Source organism: Neolamprologus multifasciatus, chromosome 10 (genome assembly GCF_963576455.1).
Source record: "Neolamprologus multifasciatus chromosome 10, fNeoMul1.2, whole genome shotgun sequence".
Classification (NCBI taxonomy): Eukaryota; Metazoa; Chordata; class Actinopteri; order Cichliformes; family Cichlidae; genus Neolamprologus; species Neolamprologus multifasciatus.
Window position 1 is genome coordinate 18,928,395 of NC_140448.1, and position 23,956 is coordinate 18,952,350.

Sequence of the window (23,956 nt, forward strand, 5' to 3'; positions counted from 1 at the left end):
TGTCCTTAATGAAATTCCTTGTGGCACATATGGGCTAAAATCTGATAGACGTGCAGCCTCGTGTGTGAATGTGACCACAGTGCCTGACTTCAGTGTTTCTGCTTTAGAGTGAATTATAACCACCTGTGGTTGAGTAAGTGTTGCTTTGTCGCCCCTCCATTCAGCGTTCAGCCTCGTCAGCCTTTCTCTGTGCTGCTGTTGTAAAAAAACAAAAGAGCAGGGTCTCCTTTCTCTGCGACAATACGGCGGCTGAACGTGAGCCGCCACAGTGCTCAAACTCTCCGCTCACTGCCTCACCGAAGACACTTTCCAGGGTGATTAGAGCCAAATCATCTACTTTTCACTGGACCAACTGGGATGCAGGTTGGGGATGGACTGGTTCCCTTGGAAATGGACTCCCATTGTTCAGCTGCTGAGAGGAAAGCAAAGTGACGCAGGACTCAAATTGTTTCCACCTGAGCGTCTGAATAACCTTTAATGTCCCTGGGGTTCGCCTGGGTGTCTGTGAGCTCTTACAGCTGAATCACAGAGATGTCGACCAAGCCGCGTGAGTAGCCTCAGCAGAGTGGTGTATGAAAGTAAACTGATGATCATTCATTTGATGACTCATTTATTTATTTATAATGTGTTTGGGCAGCCCGCGGAGAGCTCACAGACTCTGATTCAGAGAACCCATCAGAGGAGCTGACAGAGGTGGTTTGTCTGGAGTCAGACCTGCAGGATGGACAGTAAGGAGGGGATGGGGAAGCTGCAAACATACACCTGTGTGTTTTAACCACATAAACACTTCCTGCTATAAATTTTAAACTGGTCCCAGTGTGACATCTAAAACACTTGAATGGTTTATAGCAGGGATGTCAAATAAAAGGGACAGGGACCAGAAACGGCCCGGCAAAGAGTCCAATCTATTTCGTTTTTGTTGTTGTTTTTTGTCCTCACAAAAATGGTTAATTTCTGTGAATAAACCCTTTTTTCTATTATTACTGGTCAGTCTGAGAAATTGGACTTTTTTTTGTTATTTTCCAAATTTATTTCTTACAATTTAAGCTCAAAGAGTCTTGCTGAGAGATTTCTTTCTTTGCTAAAGCAGCATTTCTTGGCCTCTCTTTTTCTTAAATTAAGACATCTCAGGGATTAACCTTCTTTTCTTTGAAATAAAGGGGAATTTTCCTTGGGGCTGAGCTGTATGTACCTCACAGTGTAAAACGCATTTGACCACAAAAAACCCTTTATTTAGATTATTTAGACACTCTGTGGGGTCTAAATGACAGTGAGGGTCCCAGTAGATGAAAGGTCTGGAGTGAATATATGTCTGTGCCATCTGGTCTAAACTGTAGATCAGACAGTGAATACCAGCCTCATAAACGCGAGCCAGAGACACTGGGGCTATTGAACCTGTCTAAAACCCAACAATACTACGTCAGTTTTAGTGAAAATACTACCAGGAGGCCTTGTCATTGATTGTACCCTGTCAAAAACTCCCTAAGGTTGCAGTTTTATCAAAAAAAATACAGCCTCTGCTGGAACAGGGGAGGGGTAAAAGTGATTACAGTTTATAAGGAGGATAACACGACCACCTTGTCTGTGTGTCCACGCCCTCTGGCTGAACTGAAGCTCTGGTTTTCAGACTTTTTCTGGCACACCAGACTTCAAAATCAGAAAAAGGTTGATGGACCACAGACTACAGTTTTCATCGGGCGCTTTTTTTTTTTTTTTTTTTAAATAGAAAAGCCCAAAGTATTCAAAAACTATTTATGCCCAAAATGGTAACTTTATGTAATTTGATTACATGTTAATTTTTGTGCATAATTTTGTTGTATAAGTTCAATCTAAAACATTACATTTAATCCAATCTGGTCAACTAACTTACTTGATAGGTGTGCATTCAGTTTATACCCATTAATGATGAATTATTTTAATACATAAACCTTTGATTTTATACATTTCAGGTGCATTTTACTTAAAAAAAAAAAAAAATTTTCAGTCCAGATAAAGCCATCCCTGCAGACACGACGCTTCCACGGCTGGAGGAAAAGACCAAGTTGAAGTGTTAAACAAGCTTAGATGTACAATGAAATTTATCTTATTCTAAAAAATTAAAAACCTCTGTGTGTGTGTGTATGTGTGTCTGTTATCTCAGGATGATGGAAGTTGAAGTCGGACATCACGGTGTGCTGCTGACGCGCAGTGGGGGTAAATACAGTGCCATTGGGAACCAGTGTACACACTACGGCGCTCCACTTAGCAAAGGTATGAAGACAGGAAGTCTGAAGAGGAATTTCTGTGACATAGATGTATTTCAGTCTTGAGTCAAGTCTGGGTGCTTGTGTGGGCAGAAAAGTGTCATTTAAGGAAATTTACCTTGTCTGTGCACACTGTAAGCTATCAGACTGGTCTGAGCTTCATATGTGTTTCTTATGTTTTAATAATTTGTCTTCATCTTGTATTTTTCTTGTGCACATCTTTGTGTGTTCAGGTTTTATTTCGGGGAACAGAGTGCGCTGCCCGTGGCACGGCTCCTGTTTCAATGTCCACACAGGCGATCTCGAGGAATACCCCGGCATCGACTGTCTACCTTGCCACAAAGTATGAACCGGAGAGACAGACTGAGGCAAAGCTTATGAGCACATTTGCTGTTGTTTACATGTTTTTATTTTCTCTTTTGAAGGTCCATATTCAAAACAGCAAAGTGTACGTGTCCATAAATAAAAAGGTAAGTATGTTACCTTTTCTGTTTTAGTGATATGAGGCCATTTTAATCTCCTGGTATCGATCTCTTCAGCGAGGAAAGAAGGCCATACGCAACTAATTCTGAAAACCTTTGTCACTGAACACAGCTCCCCGCTGCATTCATAAACACTAGTTAAAACCCAGCTACAGAAGGAAAGAGAGGCTGAAATTATTGCCAGGGAGTAACTGTGGGAGGGAGAACCTGGATGTTTATGGTGGAGGCGATAAACACCAGTTGATGACCTGACTCCAACATAGCAGACTCCTGGTACTTCTGCAACCCAAATCTGTGACCCACTGAAACAGTTAGCACATTACAAAACTTAACAAAAGAGGTCCTTTGCAGTTGAAAACACAGATTAATCAAGAATGGGGAGCATATTGCTTTAAAAACTAAAACAGTTATCATTTTGTTGTTTTTAAAAAGAGGCGATGCTACAAAGTGGGATTTCCCTGCTTTTCTTAAGTGTGACGTGTCAATAAATTCATACTAACCACATTTTCCCCTTAAAAATCATTAAAATATCAGGTTTTATCTTGTTAGTTCATCACTGACACAAACTCTTATGTTTTATTTTGATTCACATTTTTGGAAACTAGTTTGTAGCTGAAAGTTGCAGTGAACAAATGCACTGAAGGGCTGTTTCATGTGACTGGCTGATTTGATTTGAACCTAAGAAAGCAACCGTGAGTGTATTTTTAGGCAACTGAAATAATATCCCATGTATAATTTTCTGTTTGTAAATATCACTGTTGGTACCTACTGATGACCTGACCACGTGTTTGATCCATGATTCAGACTCTCAGGCAGGAGAAAAGGATAAAGCGTATGGGCACTGCAGTCCCAGGAGTTACTCACACTGTTCTGCTGCTGGGAGGAGGTGAGTGTGGACCAATATGTGTGTGTGGTTGTGTGGCTTCAATAGGGCACTTAACTGGCATCTTCCACCATGTCCTCTCAACAAATAAGTAAATGTAACAATTTTGCCTTGGGATTTGAGTAAATGTGTCAGGAAAATAAGATGCTTCTCTGATCTTGCAAAAAAGTACGTATGCTGTACATGGATACGTGCAGGTATTAGATTGAGTTGCCTCTAATTTGCTTCCTTTGTGTGTGTGTGTGTTGTTTTGTGTAAGTGCAGGAGCCGCTTCACTCATTTGTGCTGAGACGCTGCGGCAGGAAAACTTTGGTGGCAGGATCATTATGGTGACCAGAGAAGACCTCCTACCTTACGACAAAACACGTCTGAGCAAGGTTCAGCACAGCGAATAACTCGACACAAACACATGAAAGTCTCTTTATGAATTTCCTTCACTTCACTGGAGTTTCGCTGATTTCACAGGTGATGAACGTGGAGAGCGACAGCATCCTGATGAGGAGGATGGAGTTTTTCCATCAGTATGACATAGAGGTGTGGCTCAGGAAAAAAGTGAGTACTTCCTGTATGACAACATCCTTCATGTGCTTGCATCTGTGTTTTATCTCATAGACATTGTGACCTTGAGGTAAATCTTCATCCGGACAGCAACACATGTGGGAATGACTTGCTATCTGTGTGATTGAGTCATGCTTTGAAACTGGTTGCTGATGTGTTTGCAGGCGCTTTCCGTGGACACAGACAAGAAGACGGTCACATTTGATGATGGTTCAGTCCAGAGCTACGACCAACTCCTCATTTCAACTGGCTGCAGGTACAGACAACCTCACAAATATGTGTACAAACATATACTTGGCTCCAGCATAAACACCTTTTCTAGCCTCAGGCAGGCATCAATTATTCCCCAACTAAAATATTATTGTTAGTGTCCTCTCAGTTTTATCATATATTTTTAAGTCTGCACATTTGATGGAAATGTTTAAATAAGAAATATATTATAATTCACTTTTACGATAAAACTAAGGAGACTTTATTAAGCTGAGTCTCAGAGTAACAACACCTTTTCTGAAAAAGCTGGGTTGCTGCATAAAAGGTACCTAAAACAGCATGCAGAGGTCTGCAAATCTCATAAACCGACAGTAGAAGATAGAAAACACATCAAAAATTTAAAACGAGAAAATTTACCACTTTAAGATATAATTAGTCGTTTCAAAAAATCTGAGAAAGGATCATGGTTCCTGCTGTGGAGCATCCACTTTACTTGACAATAGAGTGAGTTGCTTCTGATCCCTGTCCTTTAGAGCAAAGGGTCTGGATGTTCCTGGCATGAACTTGGGGAATATCAAGATGTTGGAGACGCCAGAGGACGCCCGGCAAATCCACGCAGCCTGTACGGGCTCCGATGTTGTCCTCGTGGGAACCTCATTTGTTGGTACTGATTACTATGGTTTAGAGCTGGGCGATAGAACGATAACAATATGTATTGCGAAATAACTTTTTCTCGATAGAAAAGTTAAACTATTGCGATAGGCCTCATCTCTCTTGTCCTCTTAAAAAAAAGAAGAACAGCCAATCCAAATTAACTAGCGCAGAGCCGAACCAATCACAGCCGCAGCGTCACGTCACGTGACTTGTTACGTACAGCACAAGTGCCAAGCCGTACGTGTGTATTTGTTTGGAAAGCAGCCAGCCGCCGTGCCGCCCGGGTAATGGAGGAAATGAGTGTGCCAACTAGAGAAAAATCAACCGAGAGCGTGACCGAAGGTTACCGAAGAGAAAACAGATGATGGTTCCAATGCAGGTGTTCTGGGAATCCATCCTACCTGACAAACCATCCTACCCGAAATTACACGAAATTCAGTGGCGTCCTACCTTTGTGAATATAAGCTACAAACATACTCTGACGGGTAAAATTATGTGCCAAACCATCCTACCTTTGTAAATGTGATGTACAAGCATACTTTAACAGCTAAAATTAAGTGGCGAACCCTCCTTCCTTTGTGAATATGAGCTAGAAGCATAAATTTACAGCTAGAATTCAGTGGCAAATCATCTTACCTTTGTTAATAAGAGCTAGAAACAGTCTGACGGGTATAAATACGTGTCAAACCATGCTACCTTTATGAATGTGAGCTACAAGCATACTTTGATGGGTAAAATAAAGTGGCAAACCATCCTGGCTTTATGAATGTGAGCTACAAGCATACTCTAAAAGGCAAAGTTAAGTGGCAAACCATCATACCTACTTACATTTGTGCTGGAATTACTCTGTGACAGCAGAAATGTGCATAAACTACTTACGGTAGGACGTTTTGTCAGAACACCGGAGAGATTGTCGAACGGAAGAGCCATAGAAGTTCCGTAGTGTGACGGTATTTCGGCTATTTCAAGTCTGACAAAAAACAGAGTAGCGCGCACTGTAAATTGTGCCGAAAGCAAGTCTGGAAATACAATAAACCGGTGCATGCTCAATCTCTGACTGAATCGCTAATTCGTCATTCGGATTTTGTCAGACTAAAGTAACTGTTAAAACTGTTTGAAAAACTAAGCTATACAACAAGGAGAGATTGAGAATTTCCTTTTAGTTCTCAGTTTATTTGATATTGACAATTTTGTCTGTTCTTCTGTAAAACAAACTAAGATTTATTTTTAGAATTAATATTTTGTTTCTAAGTGGAATTGACAATTTAGTAGTCTGTTTTGTTTGTTCTATTTTGAAACTTAAACGCTTTAGCGGCTGCCTTTTGTGTAGTTTGCAATATTTGCCTTTATTTATCTGAAAAAGTCTCATGTTCCTTAAGTACATCTACCCTGTTGAACTTATTATGGGAAATAAATATTTAAAGCAAAACAAGCTGCTGATTATTTCACATTTTACTTATATATATCTTACAAATATAGTTATTTGGCTTATATCGTGATATATATTGTTATCGCCTGAAATGAAAAAAAACATATCGTGATATGAAAAAATCTTATATCGCCCAGCTCTACTAAGGGTACTATGTGCACATTTGTATTGCCTGGATTTGTGTGGAAAACAAAGCTAGTGGAATTATATGCTTTATGTGAAAACTTCCTTTTTTCCTTTCTTCCCCATTTTTATATAGACCCAAAAGCCTACAAAAGAGAGGAAAATAAAAAAATTAATTTACAGCATCAACACCTTTTAGCTTTATTTTTCTTTTTCTCTTTGTCTTTTTGTTCACATCATATGTCAAATATTAAGTAAAATATATTATTCACACTGATATTCGCTCCAGCACCTACAATTACATGTTGCTTTCAGGCATGGAGGTGGCATCTTACTTGACAGACAAAGCCTCCAGTATCACAGTGATAGGCAGCAGTGAAATGCCGTACCAAAATACATTGGGTCCTGAAATCGGCAAACTCACCATGACGGTAAGAAAGATGAAGAGATGGAGATGTACGTGTTATACCCTGACAGTAGTTCATCTCCAGCTTACCTATTTGTTGTTCACTCTTGTTTCTGTAGATGCTGATTGAGAGAAATGTGAAATTCTACATGAATGATAACGTGACAGAGATCCGAGGTGTGAATGGCAAGGTAAAGTGAGGAGATAAACTTCATTCCAGTGTCACGATATGCACTGGCAGAACATGTGGAGGGAGGAAGAGGACCCAAATGCAGACACTTGGAGCAAAACTATAATATAACAAAAGGCGAGCCGTTTATTTGTGGCTGGGAAAAGGTACAAAACAAAAGGCAGATGCAGACTGAGGCGAAACTAGAACTAAACTGGGAAAAACTAAATGCTAAACACAACAGACAAAGAACAAAACCTTGAACATGACAAAAACCTGGAAACATAGAGGCGTGACGAGAACTCAACAGACGACCTGACAAGGAATCAATGAAAACACACAAAATGCACACAGGAGGTGATCAGGGGAAGTGGAAACACATGGGTGACAGCTGATTAGAATAAACATATTGATGCCACAGGGGAAGTGAAACTAAACACAACGAACACGGGACACCAAACCTCTTCAAAATACAACGGGAAACATAATGAGACGCAGACATGAAACGCATGAAGAGCAACGGAGACTTAAACACAGGCGTGAAGACACAAGGGAAATCTAATAAACAATGAACTATAACAGGGCATCATAGGCAAAATAGAAATGAACTTAGATAAGCTAATGAACTTAAACATAAACCATAAACATCAAAATATATTAAGACTCAAAACGCTGGGTCAAATGGCCCAGGATTGTGAAACCTAGTTTTAGATAAGAATATCAGCAGTTTTATCTTCAGTAATGAAAAAAAACACTAACACTCAGTTCTTCCTGTCACGTTCTGTTTTTTTTTTTTCCTCAAGGTGAAGGAGGTTGTGCTGAAAAGTGGAAAAGTTATCCCAGCTGAAGTTTTGATTGTAGGTATTGGTAAGTGGAAACATATCAGAGTCTTTTATGAGTCTTTTATTAAGTAACACAGAATTCTTGAAAGCTTTTATAGTCAGTATATGTATATATTCACTTATATTACTGTTGCCAGCATATTGTAAATATGTCTGATGTTAATGTTAAATGACTTGTTACAATTGTATACAAATAACTGAGTGAAATGACCTGATTAACTGCTCCTATTTTTCCTCCATTAGGCACAATGCCAAACTCAGAGTACCTAAAGGACAGTAAAATACAGATGACCTCAAAAAACTTTGTAAAGGTCGACAAGGTAGGCTAATGGTCAGTGGTTCACCCGATTATCTACAGCACATAAGCCTGACTTGTACTTTTTCCCCAAACTTGTGCTTTGGAACACTGATCATCAGTTCTGTGTGTGTATCCCTCCTGCAGTACATGCACACCAATGTCCCCGATGTCTTCTGTGGTGGTGATCTGGCCATGTTCCCACTGGCCATGGCTAAAAACAGGATGGTTAACATTGGACACTGGCAGATGGCACAAGCACAGGGTAAAGCAGGAAACATAGACTTAACTGGAAAGTTTCACAAAGAGACTTTGATGCACAAAATCAATGTTTGACATTTACCATGGGAAGCACAAAAGCTGTTAAAACGTCATCTATCGGAAGCGGGACTAAATTCACGAGAATTCTGGGTGAATTTATATTACTTAAAGTGCCAAAACTGACATCAACATTGTCAACCTTACCTTTGCTCTCTCCTTCAGGCTGGAGTGTTTACTAAGCATTCTGATGAATACAAACAATAACAAATTAAATATCAATTTGCATATATACATTTTCATTTGTATAATTTTTGCTATTGCTTAAAAATGTATTGTGCTACAAGGCTCGCAAAATTTCAAAATCTCTGGTAGCCCTTCGGGCAGGCATTCTTCAGTTTTTGGTAGCCCAAAATAAATTTAAGTAGCCCGAATAAAAAAAGAAATTATTTTTACGTTTTGTTTCCTTTACAATATTATACATTAAAGTATAATATTGTAACGGAAACAAAAATTAATCAAAAAAAATCGTTAAAATACAAATCACAACAACTGTATAAAAATTAAAACCATCAACTCAAATACTTGGTTCTAATTGAACAGAAATTTCTATGAACTTGTAAGAACTGTGTAGAACATGAATCAGTCTGTGTCAGATCCTGAATCTGAAATTTTCACTGAAGTCACGGGTAAGAAGTAAGTGGAACCAAGATCTAGGCCATTTGCTTTTTGAAGTTTGCAAAGACTGCTAAATTCTGCCAATGGTAGTTCACTCTTTGCAATATAGCACGCTGTTCTAAACAGCTTTTTCAGGAGTTCTTGTTGTGCTTGGTTTATTTGTAGTATGTTTTTTTGCAATTGGTGTTTGTTCTGGGAAAGATACTGCAGACTGGGCAATAATGCATTTCTTGCAGTTCTCATGAGTTCTGATGGGGTCTTTCTTAAAATGACTGGTCCCAGTAACAAAGGCGCTTGTCGACTCAGAAATCAAATGAAACTCACAACACACCTGGCAGAACATCATGTTATTTAGCTCGTCATATTCCAGCCACAGAAATTATTTTGTCCATGAAACCAAAAAAGCTGCGCTTTCTTTTTGCCTCATAGTCTGATTTGTCCAACACGTTCTCACTCCCAAAGCGTAACATTTTAGGCTAGGTGACAAATCGTCAACATATTACGTTTTCGGCTACCCACCACATTCTTAAATGACGACCTCGGAAAAATGAGGAAATGTGAGAACCGTATGGACTCAATCTACACATGTTCGCTCTTTTCCTTCAAATAGCTTAGAAACACGCTATTTAACATCATTTAAGTCCTGTTTAAGGTGAGGAAAAAGGTTATGGTTAGGGCTAGGGATAAGGTTAGGTTTAGGGCTGGAATACAGGGCTGGAACGTTGATTACCGCGGGGGCGTCATTGCACTGGATTTCAGCCATAACCCGCCGCGTACCATAAGAACGCCGAAAGTCTCCTTTCGCGTTCCTAAGGAACGCCGCGGGATGTGACAAAACGTCGCCATGTTACACCTCGGGAGTGAGAACAGGCTCGATTTGTCATATCTTTTCCGTTTTGTGATCGGCTTTTCTTTGGCTGCCCCTTCTTCACCCTGACCTGTCTTATTTGGCTCTGCAGAACTAAAATACCAGCGTAAATCCTGCTGCTTTTACACACGTACTTACATAATGATCAGCGGTTCTTTGCGCACTCAACCTCTGACATGTTTAAGCTTGCTGCGAGAGACTTCACTTGTCGCGTTTGAATAGTAAGCTAATGAGTGATAAGACGATATCAGAGGAATTGGTGCGCAATTAATCGTCACTCACCAATCAGTGCTGCCGCTCTCTATACACCGTTCGCGCGATCGCAAAATGAAAATGAAAGCAAAAAGCAAGCGCAAATTCAAACGCGATTTCAATATGTCACATATTGACAGTGGCTCATCGATGCCAATGACAATGACATTACTCAGCTACATTGGCGAAAGAATGCAAAAGCACTGACATATATTTTCCTATGATAGCCCGACGGGCAGGGCTGAGTTAGATTTTGGTAGCCCGACTGGAAAAATCGCTAGCCCCGGGACGTCGGGCTAGCGATTTTGCGAGCCCTGTGCTATTGATTCATGGTCTCAAAAACTCATGTATAAAATATGATACACTGGGTGTTACAGGGTAAAATCCCATATATGTCATTTACATGTTAAACTTTTTTGTGTGTGTTAAGGGAGAATAGTAGCTCTGAACATGCTAAACAAAACAGCTGAACTGAACTCAGTCCCTTTCTACTGGACTGTCCTTGTGGGTAAGACCATCCGATACACAGGTGGGTATACTCACACACGTAAATATTTATTGGAACACAAAAAATCAGGTGTCTTATTATCATTATTTATGTGAAGTTATTACATCTTTCTTTTCAGTCTTTGCCATCCAAACTGTTTATTTTACTGCTTGAAAACACTGTATATAAACCCTCTGTGATAGATTTCATATGTTTCTGCATGCCATTGTTAAATGTTTGCTTTGGCTGTGTGCAGGCTATGGGGAGGGATACACTGAGCTCGTGATAAAAGGAAAGTTTGAGGACAGGAAGTTCCTCGCATTGTACATTAAGTAAGTTGTTGTTGAAACTGTATTCAACTGTGATAGAAAAAATGTAACCATTAAATAAATACCCAGATGTGTATGTTTGGAATGTTTTTTTCCCTGTAGGGATGAGGAGGTCATAGCAGCAGCTGGCCTGAACTTTGATCCAGCAGTGTCGGCAGTAGCTGAGAGACTCGCAACAGGAAAAGTCATCACAAAAAACGAGGCCCAGTATGTAAAATCATTCTGTTTGTTTTACACTTGGTTTCTATATTCCCATCTTCTGATTATTTTAGTCAAACTGAATCTGAACAATATGACTCCAGAGAGACATGTGGGGACATTTATTTTTATGAAAAATGAGCCATGTTTCTTCCCTAGAGGTTGGTGGAGTCCAAAAAAAGATCTAACAGAGTTTCATTGTTTAAGTTAGACACCACAGGTGGTCAGGAACATGACTTCAAAGCTGTTTTGACACATGATGTCCAGACATTGTTCGGATAATCAAGCCATTACCTTGTTTCAAGCTGTCCTTTATTACACGTAGCATTCAAAAGAGATTCAGACAAATTCTAACTACACAAATATTCCTTTTGTCTCTAGTGATGGCTGGGATCTGGGTAGAACATGCATGCTTCTCACATGGGCTTAATCAAACCTTTCATAGGCTTTGTAAAAATCTCAGATCACTAAAATTTGAAAACAGTTTTTCATGGCATCATTAGAGAAGTCCCTGCATAGGTCTGCATAGGTCAGTGTCTTTTTTGCGCATGATATAATCTTGTTTTGAAACCAAACATGATGAATGAGGTGCATATCTGACTAAGAAATATGGAACAATTTCAAAATACAGCATATCCTGTTTAACGCTCAGAAAAAATGTTTCCTGAGACCCTGCTACTTCTAGCAGCAGTCACATCAATAAACAGATGATCTGGCAGCCATACATGCCCATGCCCTAATGCTGTCAGCATGTTTCAAGTTAATCTTGGTTTCATCTGTCCAAACATTATATTAGAGCTGCATTTTCTCTTTACATGTTTTCTGGTAAAGTCTAATCTGACCTGCTTGTTGTAAACGCGCTGTGTTTCCATTCTTGAAGGCATCTCTTGATTGTTGACCATAACAATGATACCTCCTTAAGAGTATTCTTGATTTTTAAATGCTGAATGTTGTGAAGTTGCTTTACATAGCCTCCATCATCCTGCACTTACAGTTTTAAGAATGAGCTAGAATGGTCATTTAGCCACTCCTAATTTTTTTCCTCTCAGGTTTGGTTTGGTTTGGTTTTTCAATCTAATGATGACTCACTCGCTCACTTGCTTTGGTATCTCTCTGGAACTCTTATTGGGAGTTCTGCTTAATTTCTGAATGAATAGCAAGAGAACAGACCTTCAAGGTCATATAAGCACCTGACAGTCATCTGTCCAATTAACTTTGAGCCTCTGAAAAAAGGGAGCTATGTATAAAAAAATGTTTTAAAAATGGATGTATCTGTTGCAATACATTTGTTAAACATCTTGAATTAAAGCTGAAAGTCAGCACATCACATGGTGATTGATTTAAAATTCACTGTGCTGGTGAATGGAGGCAGAAAAACACAAGATAAGTGGAAATCCACATAAAAGCATTTTTTCAAATATTTTTCCTCTCTCTGACAGATCAGACGACCTGAGCTGGCTGCAGCTGTCCTGATATTCAGCTCCTTACACTCGTCTGTCCAATGTTCGTTCCTCCGTATGTCTCTTCTTCAGCACGGCTCACAAAAAGGACCAGGGGGAGTTTGGAAATGTGGATTGAAACTTTTCAGTCGGAAGAGACAAACTTCACTTGTGGAGGGAAGGAGCACCAAACACAGTGAAAGCTGCAGTAACAGCTCAGCATCTAATACGGGCTGTGTGGAAGTGCATACCATGCATTCAGTGTTCCTGTGAGGGGGAGTCCAAATGTCAACAACAGATACCTCAAAAAGATGCAGCTTATAGGTCTTCTTTTTTAAATCGATTTTTTTTTGTCATTAATTTAACAGATTTTTTTTTTATTTCATGGATTTATGTCTCCAGGAGTGTTTCAGTAACAGTCCAGAGACATCGCTGTTTAAGATGCCTCAGTATGTTATCTGCTGTTAGTATTTAAAGCTGACTTTTACTTGGATGGGGCAGCTGGAAAAACATAAGTGACCTTAATGCCCACTACATCTGCGTTCGTGGTCCGGTCAGTGAGTTGGGGGGTGGGGGGTGGGGGATTAGGAAAACAGAGGCAGCAGTGTTCAGCTCTTTGAAACAGAGATGCTGAAACAGGCAATGGTAACAAAACACACCAACAGCAAACAATAGCCCTGCAGCAAACAACGAACAAAAGCACTGCACAACAGAAATGCTGCGTTTCTCTCTCTCCCCCCGCCTCAATCGCTCTGCTGCTATCTTTAATTCACACCTCAGCTTTTACTGTTCGCTCTCAGCAGGATGCCTCAGTTCACCCAGGACCTTTCAGGGCCAGATCCAGTTAGTAGTACCAGTACCAGTAGTGATATTTTAGGTGGTAGTAGGTGGTAATGGCTTTTTTTCTCTCTGTACTAATGTTGCATGTCAAAGATTTAGTTTTTTTTTCTTTGCAAAGGGCAGGCTAAACAGTTTTTTTTTATTACCATTTGAATTGAAACTTGTTGCCTGCCATTTTAACAGAATCGAAGCTCTTATCTTATGTAAGAGAAATAAAAATTGGCTAATTGTGCAACCCTAAATATAATGAAAATCAAGCTCTGGTGATGCAGGGGAAAAATGGCTAATTTTACGGATAATTATGGATAGAGCAGGTGTATTTCATTGCACAGGAGATGACTGACTCCTGTGATATTCAAGTTACCTCATTTCTGTATGTACAATGCATTTACAGTATAATGCTGTAAATTCACAGGAACCCAGTCACTCTGGTACAGCAAGTAATCTATGATATCCTCGGTATAAGAACATTATTAGATTTGTTTTCTTGAGGTGACAAGAAGAAGACACATTGATGAGCATCATCAGCCCTCTTGTTAGTAACAGCGTTGTTATCATTTCAAAGTGATTCTTGATGCCAAGAGTAAGAATAAAAGTGAAGTACTTGTCATTTAAACATTTTTGTCCTGTTTTTAACTTTGAATTAAAAAAAACTCAGGCATATCAGTTTGGTCTCTGTTGTATTTAGTGACTCATGAGAACATATGATTCACTCAGAGAGGGACTGTTCTGACATCTATTGTCCAGCAGTGGTAGTGTTCCTACACAGAGTGGACAGAAACAGGAAGTAATCTGTCCCACTTCATAAATGTACACCTATAATTACACTTAATTCTTTATGTGATTTGAAGGACATTTAAGATGTTGTACGTTACTGTATTTGCTCATCAAACATCTTAGAGACAGTAAAAAATCTATAGCACAAAGAGCCTTAAGCTGCATCCACACATGAAGTGATTTTGAGTTGTGTGGTGACCAGAAACCTTTGAAAGCCAATGAAACTTGGCAGCGATTGCAGGTTTTAAGAAAACCCCCCCACTAGTGACGCAAAGTGGGCGTGTCCTGAGATAACTTTCTATGCAAGCAACGGTGATAGCACAGGATACCTATGATACACATATGACAGGGTAGTAAAGAACATTAGATCAAGGGTGTCAAACATAAGGCTCAGACCAGCAAAGACTCTAATTTGGCCCACTAGACAACTATAGAAATATAGAAATGTATGTTTTTTACAATGAGGCTACAGTTAAAAAAATAATAAATACATAAACAATTAAATAAATTAAGGACATTTTCTGTGAATTAACAGAAATGTTCAGTTTCATCAATATTGCACAGTCTGGGCAATGAGCTAGTTCAACTTTTTACATGTTTATTTCTCATAAAGCCCAAACAGTAGTGTTGACAGATTTTGTTCTTATCATTTAGAAAAACTAAGATGTAATGTTGCAACTGCACTACTTTTTTTATATAATAAGATGTATCAGGGATTAAATGTCGTGGCTAAACGTCTTCACATTGACACAAAGGGGAGTGTCTGGCCCACTTATGGCCAAATTGGTTTGTATGTGATGCAACATGCAAAATCAGTTTGACATCCTTTCATTAGAGGATTGACATATGACAGGGTAGTAAATACATTATAGGGTTACCTAGGCAACCACAGCCTGGAACGTCTACCAGTAGCCAAACCTCTGTGTCAAAGTGATGCTTTACAGACAAACTGCTTCCTGTGTGGACGGGGACACATCATACTACAATTGGTTTATGCATATGTATGGATGTATGTTTGCATGTTCCCTGTTTCCTCATGGGGGAGTGGAGCAATCTTGATGAAACTTTGCATAAACATTGCTTAGGGAACTGCGAGTGCCGGCATCTATTATGCATATACAAACATTTTCCGAAAATCACATATACTGTTAAGAAAAAATGAAATGAACACTTTATATTTAGACTACAGCATCAAGTCAAACTTCTAGAATATTGATCTGTTCAGTTAAGTAATTGAAGGGGTTGTTAATATGTTTTAGCTGCTTTGACGAAATTAACAGCAGGTGGACTAGAGGGACAACAACGAGACAAGCCCCCAAACAGGAATGATTTTACCGGTGGAGGCCACTAACATTTTTTTCCCTTCTCATCTTTTCTGATTTTTTTTTCAGTAGTTTGGCATTTGGCTAAGGTCAGTATCACTACTGGTATCATGAGGCAATACCTGGACATTTCACAGTTCAACGAGCACTTAATAGAATGTCGGATTAGAAAGGTGTGTCACAAAATCACAGCATCATACTATAATCATAATAGCTTATATATGTATGTATATTTGTATGATCTTTATCTCCTGCATGTAGCGTGGCTACATAATTGTGGCTATAAAGTTCAAATGTGATAAACAGACACCCACTGCCATTTATCAGTAAGGGGTTTAGTGTTACACAGTTAACAGTTTAGAGGAGCAACAAAGAAGAAGAGAGAAATAATGAGTTTATGATTTTTCACATTAAATTGTTGCTCCATCGTGTCACCAACCAGCTTTTTACTGTGTTTACTGTATTGTGCTTAGTCTGACAGCAGAGCAGCGCTTTGTTACAGTCACATTGCCACCCCCTCTCTGCTGGACATCTTTCTTTGTGGTTCTCATGCTGTAATGGATCAGCTCCCCTTCACTTCACTGACAGATGTGAGTTGGGTTCATGTTATGTGATCTCGACCGGGTTTTTGCCCTGAAAGATCAACTTAACTTCTTAAGGTGTGCTCAGCAGGAGGCGTTCTTGTCGTGAAAGCTGTGGCATTGTGATCCTAAGCATTTCTGTTGGGGTGTTTTAAAGGGTGTTCAGCTGCTCAGTTTCTCTTTGGTCCAGTGTCTTAACAGCACCCTAGGATCTTTACTTTGTGTCTCACACTGCATAAATCTATTTTAAACTGTGAACAAATAAATCCCGAGGCCACTAACAGCATAAGGCTCTCTTTTGCTTCTTTAATTCAGTGTCTGCTCAGCTGCAGTAATGACGCAGCCTCCTGCTGGTCACATTTAGCTGGAACCTTTTTCTCTTTAGGAAAAGTCTGTCTTAAGGCGTCCTGGGTTTCTTTTAACAGAGCCTCTCTGTGTGCAATGTACCGCTGCCGCCTGTTGGCCCTATACTGCTCCAGTCTCTTTGCCTCAGCCTGGGGATCCTGCAGCACTCCCTCCCACCTCAGGCTGAGAGTCTGAGCTGGGAGAGAGTGCTGCGGGACATTGAGCACTGTCACGAATCCCTGAGCAGTATCTCCGCTTCCATCGCTTTTATGGTTCTCTGTCAGCGTGGCTGGAGAGTCCTTGCTGTGTTTTTTCCTCTGTCGTTTTCGTTTCTTCTTAGTGGAGGCTCTGAGCTTGGGAACCTGGTCTTGGGACTGACCCGGACTCTGAGGAGGCACAAGGGCCAGCGGCAAGATGTCAGGAGGCAAAGATACAGCCAGAAGTTTCTCTGTAGGGAAGCATTATAAACATGTAGGGAAACTAGCAAACAAAACTGAGGCCTCCTATTACTAATGACTTCCTATGGAGATTAAGGACTTTTGGCTTGGGTTACAGGAGAGAGCTATAATAGGTTAATGAGGAGGCACGGGGTCGATTCTCTAATGACCTATTCAAGTGATTTGAGGGATGAAACATGAGGGTCAGATGTTTTTCCATGCCTTTTCTTTTTTTCTCTCTGCAGCATGACCAATAATAGATCAATGCTGTGCTGTGAGAGAGTTTCAAGAGCTTTTTATTAGGTCACAGTTTATCATTTCAGAATGGTTTCTGTACTAACTGGTAGCATGGACTCCATCAGAAACATACATTTCATGGTCTGCTTCTAATATCCTTTCAATAACAAAAAATGTGGCACTGTAATTTAATTTCCTGTCCTCTAACGTGCCCTCGAGGCACAAATCTAATTTTCAGTGCTTTTCAGCACGAGGACTTCATTTTTCTAGATTTTGAGGTTGTCTTTGATTCAGAGATAGGCAGGTAGATCCATCACATATTCTTTTCATAAACTTTCAGTGTAGTGATTTTACTAGCTAAGGGAAAACACATAATATTATATATGAATCAGAACTTGAGTTCCACTGATAAAAAAAAAAAAAAAGAGAATAAAATACCTGCATTTTCTAGGGCACAGTTGGAAACAATGCCTTTGTTTCTTTTCTTCTTTGTCTGCATACTGGTGTCTCAGTGCCGATGAGTAGGTCTGCTCACGCCAAACCAACTGATGAACAGGATAAAATTCTTCTTAGATTATTCTTCTTACTCACTGCAGACAAGAAACCTCGGTGGAAACAAGTAGCCTGTCAGCAGCTGCCCTTCAATCTTATTTATTTAAAATAAATACGTTTTCTACAAACGGGGGGAGATGGGCTAAGTACTGCGAGCTGCAGAGCTACCTTTTGTGCCTCACAATCACGCTACACCGCCAAGTTGCCAAGTGACGCCTCTCCATGGCAACAGGACACACCTTCCCAGAGAAGAATGTCTCCGGGTCTCGTCGACACGTCAAACGAAGTAAGCCGAATTCGAGCTGCACGGTTCGTCTTTGCTCTGTGATCCTGACCGAGCTGCCAGCTGCCAGTGAATCAATCACTTTGACAATGAAGACATTTTAGAAACAGAAGGATGAACCTCATAGACTTTATTTGTTTAGCTGTTTTTATCTGACGGATTAAGTTTGCTGTTGATTTGGGAACCACGAGAAAGTTGATGGGAATCACGGGAAATCATGAGAAAGTTGAAATTGAAAACAAGTCTTATTTTTGCCTTCTGGGGAATACAGTGACTTGCATAAAGCGCGAATAGGAAACCAGTGACAGACAGATATTCTGTATTTGAAATCGGTACGTTACACACATCATAAATGATGTGATCGTTACCGAGGGTTAAAGTAGTTGACCCCGACGTGATTTGAACACGCAACCTTCTGATCTGGAGTCAGACGCGCTACCGTTGCGCCACGAGGTCTGTACTGTACAGCAAACAGGTAAAAAATAAAACACTGAAAGAGCTACGAGCATTTCTATTACATAAGATTTTCTATTTTTTCCATTTTTTTTTTACGGGGGAATTTTCTTTGTCTTTTGTTGAAAAGGTTATAAACTTTTATTTCTGTCTGGCTGACAGAATACAAATCAGTCTAGTTTAAATAGAAATGCTCAGACATGCATCCTGTTGTCCTGTGAAATGACTCTTCATAGCACGCACAAACTTCAGATGAAACCTGTTGGTCTAAACTATTTGAACTATCTGTGTTACAGCTTTGAGCTGAAGACAAAATAATATAATTAGACTGTCCTGTAATTATAAAAAAAGAAAGTCTTTGTTAATTCACAGTCTTTGGAGTCTTTGCCAGGCCGAATTTGGCCCCCCAGGCCTCATGTTTTATACACCCGCTCTATGCTTCATTGTTTACCACTTTTCCCAAACTGGGTACTTGCCCAAGTCTTTTGGGCAGTGGGGGCAATATAAACAAGCTGTGAATAGAAGACTGACATTACATTTTATCATTGCAGCTAACCCCTAACGGTGTCTGTGTTCTTTAGTGCTGTTATTTTAGAAAACAATGATGTATGAACATTTTAACCTCTGGGCAGTGACATAATCTTTAAAAAATTGTCTCTAGTTTCAAAATCAAAAGAAAAAAATCTTTGTCATTCTGATTATTTAAGTTTTTAAAAAGCTGGAAGGTAAAAAAAAAAAAAGTGTTTTAATCATGTTAAAGGGACTGAATGCCATCTGTAAAACTTTGGTCCTTTACACTCCTGCATGGGGATTTCAAAGCACTTCCACTGCATGCTGTGTGGTATTTTCTAGGGAGTTTCCATCCTTTTCCTGTTCCACAGAGTCGAGATCACCACTGGTTCCTTGTACTGCACACACATCTGCCTTTTCCCGTAATTATTAAGTTTTACATGCACTTTAACCTTCCTATTAATTTCCAAGTAACTAATTTTGGCCCCCGGGCACTATGCTTGGTCTGCTCTTAAACGCTAAACGCAGCAGTGCTAAAAATAGACTCAGTGCTGGATTTCAAGCAGGTCTGTCCTGGTTCTGCATTTCCCCCACATATCTGTGATCTTCCAACAAGAACTACAGGAGCAAAAGGGACAAACCATCTGCTGAGTCACAGAGGACACGTAGCATTTATGCATGCAGCAGTGACAAAGTTCAGAGTGAGACGTGATAGAAAGGTTTTTAAAGCCCTCTTTTTCCAAACGACACTGTTGGAACTGTCAAAAATAAAAACACTTTTAAAAAAACAGGATTGCATAAATGAGCAAGCAAAACTGATAAATCACAGCCAAAACAACAAAAGAGATCAAGTTTCCACAGCTAAACACATGAAACACTTGAACCACCTTTGACCCAGAATATTACATTTTCCACTTCTAGGTCATGTGACTGTGTTACATTTTATGCGTTTTGACCCATGCCTCTGTCACGTCTTGCTCTGGTGTGCTTACACTCTGGCGGCGGTGGAGGAAGATGTGACTCGCGTGCTTCTCCATCTGGTGCAGACATAATTACACAAACAGATTTTTACATGCAGTAAGTGCACTGGCATCTGCTTGTGAGGCCACTGTCAACAATAGCTCAAGCGCTTTTACAAACATGCCAAGTTAGATTTTTTTTGAAGGTGCATCAAATAAATCACAATCCTGTAACAGTAGGTGTTTTACAGATGAGAGTTCATTACTGGTATTTCCCCAGACACTCTAGACATGTATAGCAGTTTTCAGAGAGCACTTAGATCATTTTACATGCTGAACAGGGTTCAGGGTTGTGTTAAATATATAAGACACAGCTTATTCTCTGGGCTGGATTTCTACCTAAAATAATTATTTATGGCATACTCAACACTGGGAGTGGCACAGTAGATTGGCTTTTCTTTGTTTCCAATGCTGATCCTAAATAATGTTGCTTTTTAGTATGGCTATAAAAATACTGAATGATAATAATTTCCACCCACACAAATCCCCAAAAGGGAGATTGTATCTGAATCAGGTTACAGGTAATGAAGGTTACAGACTTCCAGCTAGCAATGATTTGCAGCTTTACAGTTGTTAGCATTTCCCCAAAAAATCCATATCTGAGTGGTAGGTCACTATGGTCTTGTAGGAACTCATGAAGAATTTGGGAATTTACAGGGGTCAAAATCATCTTAATACACCTTACTCGTATTCTGTGGGAAACGCCGTTCTAAAAATATTCAAGAAAAAGGAAGAAGACATTGGAAGGTGGCCTTGTGAGGATTTGCTGCGTGTCCTCAGTGTGTCAGGTGACAGTGAGGAAGCAGCTTTTCAAACTGCAGCAACCTTAAAGCTGCAGAGTGACAAGCCCAGGTTCACGGGAGAGAGACAGAAAGAAGCAAGGACTGAGAAGCAGTCACTGCTGCGTGAGCGTCTGTGTGCGTCAGCACTGACAGGGTAACTAATTCATCTCGACCTGCTGATGTCTCCGGAGACCTCTTGCAGACTTGTATTAATAGAACAACAGCACAACTTTTGTGCAAATAGTTGTCTGTCAAAAATGGAATCCTGCTTAATCAGCACTAACACTGAATTGTTCATATATCGACGGGTCATGATTCCTGTTCTTCCAGGGAGTTAAACTGAGGCAGAAGTGTAGCATAGCTTTTAAATCTTTTTTTTTCCAATATGAGAATAGTTCCTACTTTAAAACTGAGCACAACAAGGTTTGTGGATTTATTGGGGTAATCGGGCTTCTGGAAAGAGACGCTGCTTTTAAATGTATTTTTGTTGCATTGAGCAGAACAAGGCATGTGCTCTCCGGTTCCACTATATTCAAGAGAAGACACAAAAGCTGGGAATCTCAAACCAAAAAAATCTGGGATCAACAGTCCTGCCAGTCAGGGGGGAAGAAAGGTTTTTAGGTAAACTGTAGCTTTAAAACTTTAAACTTATGGTAAGTGCTTATCAAATTATGCTTTTTATAAAAATGTGGTAGCATTTTATAACACAGCCCATTAGGAATGAAATGGAATTTCACTGTATTTTGTTCTGAAATTACAGAGCAATGATATTTAACAGTATATTTTACATTATGATAAAAGGGTAGCAATTCAAGTTTTTACAGGAAAGAAAAACATAGTTAAACTATAGGTAATTTTAAGTCGTGCATAAGTTCTAGGTAATTTGGTGGAAAACCCAAACAATGTTTCTCCATCTGTAAATTTTGCATTATGACGCATTACCCGCTGCCAAGTATTCATAGGTAATTAGTAATTATATTGTTATTTCTAAAAGGGAATTACACCGTTGGTCACAGACCAGAAAAAAGCTGCCTGAAGTTTCAATAACTGTCGTATATTTGAGTGCAAAAAGAAATGTGATGATTTTGAGCATCAAATGTGAGGACTTCGTCATTTACTGTCCTAATTGGTTCTTTTTGTTTGTAATTAAACAATTAATTCATCATTGCACTATTTCCAATAACCTATTAGCTGCACTCTCATATGGAGTCCGCCCACTCAACAAACAACAGTAGTAAATGCATAAGTAATGATAATCTAATGGAAAGTGTGTCGTGTAATACAGCATGTGTGACAGCATCTATATAGTACTTATGTGCGTGTTTTCTACTTTAGGCAGGGAAATAAAACCTGACGTTTTAGCGTGAGTTACTATAAACAGGTCAATCTGCTGTCTCACGGCATGCACTTGTCTTGCGTGTACACGTCAGATCCGTGCAGGTTTTGACGTCCGTTTCTCGTGCAGGCCCACGTCATCACGCTGCCAGCTGATCGGAGTGGGAAGCCGGGTGTGTGTCTCGCCTGGGTGTGTGTGAGAGTGAAAGAGAGAGAGAGGCAGAGAGACACAGAAAGAGAGAGAAGGTGGGGTGGGGGGGCAGGAGTTGTGTAAAAGGGGCCGAAGTCCTGCGCTGTCTTCTCCGCTGCTGCTGCTGCTGTGTGCTCCACACACTTAAACGCTGTCAAACGTTTCCGTAGCGCGGACGCAAATTTTTTCCACAGACAGCGACACACCCAGGCGGACTCCGCCGAGCAGTGGGCGAGGCAGCCTGAACTCCGCCGGACCGTTCAAGATGTGCCGGAGCGGGCAGGAGCGACCCGGCTGCTGTTGGTGGTCAAGGTGGGGCGTATTACTCAGTGTGTGTGTGTGTGTGTGTTTCTGCTGGCTGAATGCTTGCTCCTGTCAGCCTGGTTTAGCCTTTGGCGGCTTGATGACCCAGTTTACGTGGAAATGGCAAATGGGGATGCGTCCTTCTCATACTTTATTCAAGTGTAATTCACCCCTGCGGCGGGTTTTCCGCGAATCGGCGTCGTCAGATTGAGGAGGGCATGGATTTGATGTTTTAGGAGTTCTGGTTGTGAAGGCCTGTGTGTGTGTGTGTGTGTGTGTGTGTGTGTGTGTGTGTGTGTGTGTGTGTGTGTGTGTGTGTGCGTGTGTGTGTGTGTGTGTGTGTGTGAGAGAGAGAGAGCAGGCCCTCTAACACAGGGGAGCTCATAGGATTTATGAGCACCCTAGAAATCTGACATTTGGCCATCCCACCATGAGAATTTAATTTCCATAGGTGGGCAAGAGCTTTCCATTTATTTTATTTATTTACAACCAGCAGCTGTAATACTGCATAAATGTGCAAATATTAGTCATCTTTAGTCCTACATTAATACAGAAGAGAGCAAAAAAGCCTCTACAAGCACACAGACAGTCTTAGTGAAAATGTTCAGAGCTGTTTTTTTTTTAAATTAATATTGATGTTTAACACATCTGCCATGAGTGTAAAACTAAAGCGCATCCATCCAAATCAAACGCTGGATTTGGAGGCTACAGCAACATGTCTGCATTAAAACTTAAAAAGTGTCAGCACTCAGAGCCTCTTTAAAATCTGCTGAGTTCATAGCAGGCCAAGGAAAAAGCCTGCGCTCAAGTAGGGGATAGGTGAAAACCAGGATAACTGAGGCCGAGTCATTTCTCAGAAATGCAGTGACACCCGCCGTCATCTGGCACAGATGGGAAGACTCTTCAAGTGGAAGATGAGTTTCTAAACACGACTTTGTAACTCTGGATGTTTATAAGGAGCAGGATAACATTCTTTAAGCTGCTGACGCAACAAAGCGTATGTAGGCCTTGCTGCCCAGACCCTCCAGTCTCCTCATCTCGTATATATATATATATATATATATATATATATATATATATATATATATATATATATATATATATATATATATATATATATATATATATATGTATGTATAGGGTTTCCCTTCAGCCTGCCTCATTTGTATAAAACATCTTAAAAGCAA

General features: G+C 40.1%; 2 protein-coding genes and 1 non-coding gene across 4 annotated transcripts; 1 reads left to right on the forward strand and 2 right to left on the reverse strand.

Moving 5' to 3' along the window:
- Positions 1-35: 35 nt before the first annotated feature.
- On the forward strand, positions 36-12,931 carry aifm5 (apoptosis inducing factor mitochondria associated 5). Of its 2 annotated transcripts, XM_085174509.1 has the most exons (19): positions 36-547; positions 638-728; positions 2,141-2,250; positions 2,477-2,586; positions 2,669-2,713; positions 3,530-3,611; positions 3,873-3,985; positions 4,074-4,160; positions 4,331-4,422; positions 4,910-5,040; positions 6,898-7,013; positions 7,108-7,179; positions 7,961-8,024; positions 8,243-8,319; positions 8,442-8,559; positions 10,781-10,879; positions 11,094-11,169; positions 11,269-11,373; positions 12,804-12,931. In XM_085174509.1, the coding sequence occupies exons 1-19, from the start codon at positions 532-534 to the stop codon at positions 12,835-12,837; spliced, it is 1,638 nt and encodes a 545-aa protein (XP_085030635.1). In that variant the 5' UTR covers positions 36-531; the 3' UTR covers positions 12,838-12,931. The 2 variants fall into 2 exon arrangements, with proteins under 2 accessions (XP_085030635.1, XP_085030634.1); XM_085174508.1 differs by lacking the exon at positions 12,804-12,931 and having other exon boundaries at positions 11,269-11,575.
- Positions 11,463-18,161, reverse strand: LOC146510098 (uncharacterized). Its single transcript, XM_085174579.1, has 2 exons — positions 17,781-18,161; positions 11,463-17,116 (listed from the first exon to the last, which is right to left on the reverse strand). Exons 1-2 carry the CDS (start codon positions 17,839-17,841, stop codon positions 16,635-16,637), a joined length of 543 nt encoding a protein of 180 aa, XP_085030705.1. The 5' UTR covers positions 17,842-18,161; the 3' UTR covers positions 11,463-16,634.
- A 400-nt stretch (positions 18,162-18,561) lies between these two features.
- trnaw-cca (transfer RNA tryptophan (anticodon CCA)) lies at positions 18,562-18,633 on the reverse strand. The gene has a single exon. It is a non-coding gene; the product is annotated as a tRNA-Trp (tRNA).
- Positions 18,634-23,956: the final 5,323 nt, after the last annotated feature.